General features: G+C 42.6%; 1 protein-coding gene across 1 annotated transcript; it reads right to left on the bottom strand.

Moving 5' to 3' along the window:
- Positions 1 to 3,946: 3,946 nt before the first annotated feature.
- On the bottom strand, positions 3,947 to 10,409 carry LOC138955934 (complement C1q-like protein 3). Its single transcript, XM_070327428.1, has 4 exons — positions 10,311 to 10,409; positions 6,777 to 6,903; positions 5,175 to 5,356; positions 3,947 to 4,469 (listed from the first exon to the last, which is right to left on the bottom strand). The coding sequence occupies exons 1-4, from the start codon at positions 10,407 to 10,409 to the stop codon at positions 4,224 to 4,226; spliced, it is 654 nt and encodes a 217-aa protein (XP_070183529.1). The 3' UTR covers positions 3,947 to 4,223.
- Positions 10,410 to 10,848: the final 439 nt, after the last annotated feature.

Genomic DNA, 10,848 nt, shown 5'->3' with positions numbered 1-10,848 from the left:
CTACTTGCGAAACCCATCGAACAGCCATTAGGCTAAGCGAGAGAGTTCTCGTGATTGTTTTAATTAAAAAACTCATTCATAAAAACTAGAGACTAGGTTTCTGGTCAAAACGAATGATTAATCTGCTGTATCATTCGCTTGTCGGAAAGACAATCGGCCTACGCGCTCCTCTCTCAAATATGACCTTCTCTTGTCTACTGTCTCGGAAGATTTATTCTACTCCCAAATAGCACTTCTTTGCACCTCTTATGACTCCTTCGTCCTCTAGAATCCCGTACCCACACCAAATACGAGCTGATTTGGTGAAATAAAGCACATTTCTACTTGCAAAACCCATCGAACAGCCATTTCCGGTGCTCGATCGCGGACATTTTCAGCTTTGAAGGATATTTACGGGCAAATATCAATCGCTCCCTGACTTTTTATGCATCGAGAAACAAATTTAGTCATCGCTGAATCAGTAGCTTACCTTAAATCCCGACATAAATCAAACAATACCTAGAAAACAGACAAAACTTGCCTTCACACGTGTCATGAGCGGCATTCGGCTTCTGTTCGGCATTTGACCGGTTATCCCCCGTGGTAACAGCATCGTGACAACCGAAGCTGATCAGTTCAGGCAGGGATCTATATTTACAGGCTTTCACATGTAATCAGATCGTGACAACCGGAGCTGATCAGTCCAGGCAGGGATCTATATTTCCTGGCAAAATTGTATAGGCGTAGATAAAAATGTCCACCAAAATACCCGTGTGACCTGGAATAATAGGCCGTGAAAGGTGGATGCAGCGCCTAAAGGCAGTCGATTTACTGGCCGATGTGAATGCGTGATATATTGTGTAAACAATTCCATCTCACACGGCATTAATAGGTAACATGCGCCTTGAGTCGCCTTGTGTGGTGAAATACGTGCGCGATATAAATCCTCGTAAATAAAATAAATAAGATCGTGACAACCGGAGCTGATCAGTTCAGGCAGGGATCTATATTTACAGGCTTTCACATGTAATCAGATCGTGACAACCGGAGCTGATCAGTCCAGGCAGGGATATATATTTACAGGCTTTCACATGGAATAAGATCGTGACAACCGGAGCTGATCAGTCCAGGCAGAGATGTATATTTACAGGCTTTCACATGGAATAAGATCGTGACAACCGGAGCTGATCAGTCCAGGCAGGGATCTATATTTACAGGCTTTTACATGGAATAAGATCGTGACAACCGGAGCTGATCAGTTCAGGCAGGGATCTATATTTACAGGCTTTCACATGGAATAAGATCGTGACAACCGGAGCTGATCAGTCCAGGCAGAGATGTATATTTACAGGCTTTCACATGGAATAAGATCGTGACAACCGGAGCTGATCAGTCCAGGCAGAGATGTATATTTACAGGCTTTCACATGGAATAAGATCGTGACAACCGGAGCTGATCAGTCCAGGCAGGGATCTATATTTACAGGCTTTCACATGGAATAAGATCGTGACAACCGGAGCTGATCAGTCCAGGCAGGCATCTATATTTACAGGCTTTCACATGGAATAAGATCGTGACAACCGGAGCTGATCAGTCCAGGCAGAGATGTATATTTACAGGCTTTCACATGGAATAAGATCGTGACAACCGGAGCTGATCAGTCCAGGCAGGCATCTATATTTACAGGCTTTCACATGGAACAAGATCGTGACAACCGGTGCTGATCAGTCCAGGCAGGGATCAATTTTTACAGGCTTTCACGTGGAATAAGATCGTGACAACCGGAGCTGATCAGTCCAGGCAGAGATGTATATTTACAGGCTTTCATATGGAATAAGATCGTGACAACCGGAGCTGATCAGTCCAGGCAGAGATGTATATTTACAGGCTTTCACATGGAATAAGATCGTGACAACCGGAGCTGATCAGTCCAGGCAGAGATGTATATTTACAGGCTTTCACATGGAATAAGATCGTGACAACCGGAGCTGATCAGTCCAGGCAGAGATGTATATTTACAGGCTTTCACATGGAATAAGATCGTGACAACCGGAGCTGATCAGTTCAGGCAGGGATCTATATTTACAGGCTTTCACATGGAATAAGATCGTGACAACCGGAGCTGATCAGTCCAGACAGAGATGTATATTTACAGGCTTTCACATGGAATAAGATCGTGACAACCGGAGCTGATCAGTCCAGGCAGAGATGTATATTTACAGGCTTTCACATGGAAAAAGATCGTGACAACCAGAGCTGATCAGTCCAGGCAGAGATGTATATTTACAGGCTTTCATATGGAATAAGATCGTGACAACCGGAGCTGATCAGTCCAGGCAGGGATCTATATTTACAGGCTTTTACATGGAATAAGATCGTGACAACCGGAGCTGATCAGTTCAGGCAGGGATCTATATTTATAGGCTTTCACATGGAATAAGATCGTGACAACCGGAGCTGATCAGTCCAGGCAGGGATCTATATTCACAGGATTTCACATGGAATAAGATCGTGACAACCGGAGCTGATCAGTCCAGGCAGGGATCTATATTTACAGGCTTTCACATGGAATAAGATCGTGACAACCGGAGCTGATCAGTTCAGGCAGGGATCTATATTTACAGGCTTTCACGTGGAATAAGATCGTGACAACCGGAGCTGATCAGTTCAGGCAGGGATCTATATTTACAGGCTTTCACATGGAATAAGATCGTGACAACCGGTGCTGATCAGTTCAGGCAGGGATCTATATTTACAGGCTTTCACTTGGAATAAGATCGTGACAACCGGAGCTGATCAGTCCAGGCAGGGATCTATATTTACAGACTTTCACGTGGAATAAGATCGTGACAACCGGAGCTGATCAGTCCAGGCAGGGATCTATATTTACAGGCTTTCACATGTAATCAGATCGTGACAACCGGAGCTGATCAGTCCAGGCAGGGATCTATATTTACAGGCTTTCACATGTAATCAGATCGTGACAACCGGAGCTGATCAGTTCAGGCAGGGATCTATATTTACAGGCTTTCACATGTAATCAGATCGTGACAACCGGAGCTGATCAGTCCAGGCAGGGATCTATATTTACAGACTTTCACATGGAATAAGATCGTGACAACCGGAGCTGATCAGTCCAGGCAGGCATCTATATTTACAGGCTTTCACATGGAACAAGATCGTGACAACCGGAGCTGATCAGTCCAGGCAGGGATCTATATTTACAGGCTTTCACATGGAATAAGAGCTTCCTTCCACTTTGACACATCAGTTGTGACGATTTACCAGGGCTCTGCGCCTCACTTTCTGGATGACGACATGGCGCGTCAGTCAAACTCTGAACACTGAGACAAAGACTGGCGAAATAGATCTTTCAGGATATCTCTCTCTCTCTCTCTCTCTCTCTCTCTCTCTCTCTCTCTCTCTCTCTCTCTCTCTCTCTCTCTCTCTCTCTCTCTCTCTCTCTCTCTCTCTCATACACACACACACACACACACACACACACGCAAGCACGCGCGCACGCACGTACGTGTTCACAAACACATAACCACACGCATACGTGTTCCGGCACACGTGCAAATCTGTGTGTGTGTGTGTGTGTGTGTGTGTGTGTGTGTATATGTGCCGGTGTGTGTGTGTGTGTGTGTGTGTGTGTGAGAGAGAGAGAGAGAGAGAGAGAGAGAGAGGGGGAGACAGAGAGAGAGAGAGAGAGAGAGAAAGAGACAGAGACAAAGAGAGAGAGAGAGACAGAGAGAGAAAAAGACAGAGACAAAGAGAGAGACAGAGACAGAGAGAGAAAAACAAAGAGAGAGAGAGAGGGAGTCGAGAGAGAGAGAGAGAGAGAGAGAGAGAGAGAGAGAGAGAGAGAGAGAGAGAGTCATGTCTGCACTGCTTATGATTATGTATAGCTCAGCTTACCTCACACTTACTCTTCTACATCCAACTGAAGACAACTGACACCGTGGAATGAAATGCTTCAACTTTATTAATTCAGATCCAGTTACTGTCTCAAGCTACACAACAAAACAAAAGACCGACTCTGCGTGAGACAGTCACTTTTATTATCAAATACTATAAGGCCAAAATCCGTTCCATCGTACAGAAACCACTTCGTTCACATCTTGGAGCAAGTACTGAATTGTATTTTATTTTAAACCATTTTCGCGATAAACAAAACAGACATTTCTTTGATAGTTTATTGCTCGCCGTTCCAGTTGCAGATGCGATCTTTTTCAAGGTCCAGGCTAATCAGCCTTAATCAGAAACCCGGAGAAAGTCGTGTAGGGTCCACCATAGAAGTTATACACATCGTTGGTTGAACTTGCCAAGGTGACCTTTTGACCGGATGACACATGGACAATGGCCCGGATGGATGCCAAATCCCATGATTCACCTCTGTTATCGGCAACACCTTCCGCAACGCTACGTTCTTCTATTTTAATCCAGGCGTAAATATCCTTGCCAGCCCATTCGTGTTGCATGAACATAGCCTGCAATCACGCACAAAACAACAAACACATAATTATACGTGTCCCTTAGACATTCCATTAAACCATTTACACAGATAAATGCCAGAAAGAAAATCGAAGGACAAAACTTTGAAAAGCAACGTACGGTTGTGTCGTATGTAGGCCCTATACAGCACATCAGCTATAAAACAAATCCCTTCCGCCGGCCAACCCATTTTAATTTAGTCCAATTCTTGAAACTGGTAGCTCAACTGTCAAAACCTTTGCTAAATTTAGAGTCGTATAGATGAACACAAAGGTTTTGACAGTTGAGCTACCAGTTTCAAGAATTGGACTAAATTAGAATGCGATAAAAGTTAAGGATGGTCTAGCTTTTATCGCATAGAACCGGAATAGTCTGGTCAGATTTGAGAAAGAGAGCAACACTGTTGTGACGGGACGGCTCCATATGACTTTCGCCTGGTTCTCAGAGGTATAGAGGAGCGAGACAACGGAAGAGCATTCTTACACTTAAACCAAACATGACATCCAGGCAGCAAATAGACAAAGATCATTTTGATATCGCTGGAAAGATGCCGAACAGTTCTTGGCTGGGGTTTTGAAACAGTCGACTTTTTTTTAGTGAGTTCAAAATCGGTTGGAATCTTCTGGCATGTGCGCAACCCAAAGAAAAACAAAATGAGAGACGCAGTATATTGGGAGCAAATGCAACTTTCACTGACTTACCTGCAAGTCGTAGAGACCAGAGACTGGGGCGGTGAATACCCCAGTGGTAGTGTCGTAGCCGTTGCCGACGTTGGTGAAGGCCGTGTCCAAGACGACGGTTCCGTCCGGTGCAATAAATATCGTGGCGTGGCTGTTTCCCGCATAGAATGCTACTGTCTTCTCCAGAGACCCTGAAGTTTTCTCTTTATTAAAAACAGGCAGACAGCAACATCGATTTATGCACGTAAATGGAATGCCGGTACAAGTCTCACATACAAATTAGTTGGTAATGGCAGTGTCCGGCACAATCTCTTGTAGCGACGAGGACGACAACAACGACAACGATGATGGTGATAATAAAAATGATGATGATGATGATGATGATGATGCTGCTGCTGCTGCTGATGATGATGATGAAAATGATGCTGCTGCTACTGCTGCTGCTACTGCTGATGATGATGATGAAGAAGAAGATGATGATGATGATGATGAAAACTGTGATGGTAAAAAGTACCTTCGCCAGGCCTTGCTATTTACAGGGATACCGCTAAGTTTGAAAACAACAAACAAACAAACAAACGCGTAACGCGACGATGTGGACAATGCGTCACAGAGTAATATTGATTGTCACGGTTTGGTGCCATTGATTGAGGAAGAAACTCTCTGTAGGGTGCCTTTCCGAAATTGCGATGCGACATAATAAGTGCCAGTAGCTATATCAATTCATCGACAAATTCCCACTCTGCGCCAAAAGCAGCCTATCTTTTGCGTGTTGGTAAGTGTTCAAGGGGACGAATGCTCACAAAAAAGAACAAGAAAGAAAAGCCTGTGGTGATTGGCAAGTTGTTCACTGCGGGAAGGAATGTCCATAACCTGATATTAATTGTGACCCTCCACCACGAAATGAGTCGCATGTCACCTTTGCATGATTTTCATATTTTTTACATTTTCCTAAAGAGTGTTTTATGCTCTATCCAGTGGTGAAAACCGTTTTAGAAAAGAGCGAAAACTGTTTGAGTTATAAGCATGTGACTAAGGTGATCTTCACACTGTTACCAGACACCCCCCGGACTCATATCAAGCCTAGCGCAGAACCGCGCGAGGTGACATATGCGACTCATTTCGTGGTGGAGGGTCACAGTTGGGCGAAGTCCACTTCAATCAATCAATCAATCAGTCAATGAGTCTTATATCGCGCATATTCCGTGGGTACAGTTCTAGGCGCTCTGCAGTGATGCCGTGTGAGATGAAATTTCATACGGCCAGTAGATTGCAGCCATTTCGGCGCATATTTACCTTTCACGGCCTATTATTCCAAGTCACACGGGTATAGGTAGATAATTATTAACTGTGCCAAGGCAATTTTGCCAGGAAAGACCCTTTTGTCAATCGTGGGATCTTTAACGTGCACACCCAATGTAGTGTACACTTCAGGAAGCTCGCTGCACGAGGCATTGACACTTCATTGTCGGTTAACAAAAACTTCGCGAAGTCAACTTTGGGGTTAATTAAGGTAGGCCTTATTGAAAGACACTTTGTATAACAGACAAAGATTCAAAAAGAACTTAATATGTTTGCCAGACGTTGTACTATTTCAAAATAAAGACTGTATGTGTGTCCTACCTGTCTTTGCCCGCAGACTGGATTCCAGGCTGTCCACTCTCTTGGATAGCTGCTCCAGAGCGAAACTCAAAAGGTTGTTGCTGCGTTTCTCTGCAACAGTGCCACAGTCAAATGGTAAATGATAGTTCTAGCTATCGATATCCTTTATGAAAAAGGCAAGAAAGGTTGTTTATTAAAATGTTTGATTTTTGACAAAACAAGACATTCATAAGAACATCGACCCAATGGTCAAATACAAAAAATAGAATAGAACACTTGTGTGCAATTGACCGGCACGGTTGGCCTAGTGGTAAGGCGTCCGCCCCGTGATCGGGAGGTCGTGAGTCATACCTAAGACTTTAAAATTGGCAATCTAGTGGCTGCTCCGCCTGGCGTCTGGCATTATGGGGTTTGTGCTAGGACTGGTTGGTCCGGTGTCAGAATAATGTGACTGGGTGAGACATGAAGCCTGTGCTGCGACTTCTGTCGTGTGTGTGGCGCACGTTATATGTCAAAGCAGCACCGCCCTGATATGGCCCTTTGTGGTCGGCTGGGCGTTAAGCAAAACAAAACAAAACAAACTTGTGTGCAATGGACTTGAGCTCTAGGTTTGGGATTATTGATATCCCTGTTCTGTTCCACTGGATGTGCTAATTCCTGAGATAACGACTGAAACTTGACCATGGGATATCATACTTTTTTCTCACAAAAAAACACTCCAGAAGAAATTACTAAGATTCTACTGTGGATATGTAAACGACTCAACAATCAAACGATCACAATTGATGATCACTGATTGATGGATAAGATAAAGCGGAACACATAGTTACTTAACTGGTAATTTTGAAAAAAACCCATCTACTTTTGAGCTAGATTGTTGACAGAAAACACAAACAAACATGAAATTAAATGTGTAAAAGTTAGAAGAAATTTCTAAAATGTTATTACATGTCAGGTAAGGTATCCTGTTTATTACAGTAACTTTTGTTTTTTAAACGTTGCGAATTAAATGTTGAACTGAGGTACTTCTACAACACCTTGCTGACACTGCCAATTTTGACAGAGGTATGTGACCAAGTTTTGGTATGTGTCCAAGTTGTGGAATGTGATGGGACAATAAAGAAATGGAGAAAAAAGATCTAATAGATTCACTGACTTTCGGGTAGCGCGACTCTGTTGTTTCTAGCTTTTCACCCGAAGGAAGCGACCCAAATTTCCCAACGATGGAACAATAAAGAAAAGGAAGAAAAATCCCATAGATCTCCCCTGACTTTGGGGTATCGCGACTCTGTTGCTGCTAGCTTTCCACTGGGAGGAAGTGATCCGAATTTCCCAGCAACGGGACAATCTAGTAATGATATGGAGAAAGAAAACAAAATCAACGGAGTCGCGCTACCCCAAAAGTCAAGGTATTTTGTTTTTGTGCCTTGACTTTTGGGATGACAAAAAGATATCGGGAACATTAACGTGATTTGTAAAAAAAATGATTACAAATCACGGGGCGCGCAGACCCTTGATTTTAACTCCCAGGCTCAAAACTGTAAGGATCAGCAGCTAAAGTTGCTTCTATGAATACGGCTTCTGACGTCATCGAAAATTTTACCCAGAATTCACCACTTCCGTACTCTCGTAAACAAAAAAAATGTCACAGACTGATGCTTATATAAAAAGAACGGGAGAGAAAGAAAGAGGTAAGTGAGAGAGAGAGAGAGAGAGAGAGAGAGAGAGAGAGAGAGAGAGAGAGAGAGAGAGAGAGAGAGAGAGAGAGAGAGAGAGAGAGAGAGAAAGAGAGACAGAGAAACAGTGAGAGAGAGAGAGAGTGAGAGAGTGAGAGAGAGAGAGAGTGAGAGAGACAGAGAGAGAGAGAGAGACAGAGAGAGAGTGAGAGAGAGAGAGAGACAGAGACAGAGAGAAACAGTGAGAGAGAGAGAGAGAGAGAGAGAGAGAGAGAGAGAATGAGAGAGAGAGAGAGAGAACAAGAACAAGAGCAAGAACAATTCTTTATTTAACGAGGGTAATATAGTAAGCAGTGATCTGCTTTTTTACATCTGGCCCTCGCCCTAAAGAGGGACTAGTCTAAAATTGCTAAAGAATAAGCAAGTAAAGAAAACTACTGCTACATGATTATAATAAAATGAAAGTAAGAACATATATCATAAAATTACATACAATACATTGCTTAAATGAAAAATGTTAAAGTTCATTTGACATGAGTTAAGAATTATAGAGTAGATTGCACTGACGCAACAAAGCTGTAAATGCCATGCCCATTGAGAGAGACAGAGAGAGAGAGAGAGAGAGTGAGAGAGAGAGAGAGAGACAGAGAGAGAGAGAGACAGAGAGAAACAGTGAGAGAGAGTGAGAGAGAGAGAGACACAGAGAGAGAGAAAGAGAGAGAGAGAGAGAGAGAGAGAGAGACAGACAGAGAGAGACAGACAGATAGAGAGAGAGAGTGAGAGAGAGAGACAGAGAGAGAGACAGAGAGAGAGACAGAGAGAGAGAGTGAGAGAGAGTGACAGAGAGAGAGAGATCTATATATTTTTGGATTCAGGAAAGATAATCTGTGAAACAAAGGGAAGGAATCACTCTAAATGCATGCGCCATGTGCAATGGAGTAAGTGATAGTTGAGCAGAACCAATCTCCTGGTACCGGAGAGAATAAAAAGCATTGAAATGAACAAGCGACTTTCATCTTTAAAAATAAAATATTGCATACAATGCAACCGTTTTGTTATGTTAAAATCATTTCAATTATAAACAGATTTCTAAAAAAAAATATTTTATTTTAATTTTATGCAGCTTGTTATCGCGCGCATATTTCAACATACGGATTCAAGGCGCAGGGATTTATTTATGCCGTGTGAGATGGATTTTTTTACACAATACATCACGCATTCACATCGGCCAGCAGATCGCAGCCATTTCGGCGCATATCCTACTTTTCACGGCCTATTATTCCAAGTCACACGGGTATTTTGGTGGACATTTTTATCTATGCCAATACAATTTTGCCAGGAAAGACACTTTTGTCAATCGTGGGATCTTTAACGTGCACACCCCAATGTAGTGTACACGAAGGGACCTCGGTTTTTCGTCTCATCCGAAAGACTAGCACTTGAACCCACCACCTAGGTTAGGAAAGGGGGGAGAAAATTGCTAACGCCCTGACCCAGGGTCGAACTCGCAACCTCTCGCTTCCGAGCGCAAGTGCGTTACCACTCGGCCACCCAGTAATGGTAATGACCAAACAACAACAACAACAACAACAACAACAACAACAACAACAACAACAACAACAACAACAGGAGGGTATTGGAAGGCCTTGTTTTTTTTTCTTTTCTTTTTTTTCTTTAAATAAGCTTGTTATCAGCTTGAAACAGAGATATGTTTTGTATAATATAAAGTTGATTATGTTATACAGAAAAAAACCAAGGAAGAAGGATGCTCCCCGCCTTAAAAAAAAAAAAAAAAAAAAAAAAAACTGAGGTCAAAAAAAAAAAAAAAGAGAAAAAAAAAAAGAAAAAAAAAAAGCTTGAAACAGAGAGTGGTCCTTACGGGTTGTTCATTGTCAATGGTGGATCGTGACAGGACGAGCACATTGGCACAGGCCAGCAGAAGAGAACAGCCAAGGGCTCTGGAAAGCGATAACTCCATCTTGATCGCTGAAGAAAAATGTAATCCTACATACGTTAGGGAGACTATTGATGTCATTTTCATAATACTACTAATAATAAGGGTATTTATATGGCGCAAATCCTAACATATAGTTCTAAGCACCTTACACACAAATCAAAAATCGACAAATCAGTAAACAAATACAAAGTCGTGTACACGATGAAAACGATAAAAAGAGAAAACAAAGTTTCACGCTATCTTAATTCACATGTGTGTGTACTATGTAAACAAAATCAAAAGGTGACGATGTAGCGGAAATACCATATTGAAATACTCTCTCTGGATGCTTGAGTGTCCCTGTATTATTCATTTGCTGGGTCTTAACTGAAATACAAGCCATATGAGAAATATACCCACTGAACGCTGACTATACTTATACTTATTCCATACTAGCAGTTAAGCCCGGCTTCGCCCGGGA

Source organism: Littorina saxatilis, unplaced genomic scaffold (genome assembly GCF_037325665.1).
Source record: "Littorina saxatilis isolate snail1 unplaced genomic scaffold, US_GU_Lsax_2.0 scaffold_1656, whole genome shotgun sequence".
Taxonomy (NCBI): domain Eukaryota; kingdom Metazoa; phylum Mollusca; class Gastropoda; order Littorinimorpha; family Littorinidae; genus Littorina; species Littorina saxatilis.
This window is presented reverse-complemented; position numbering and strand designations above follow the sequence as displayed.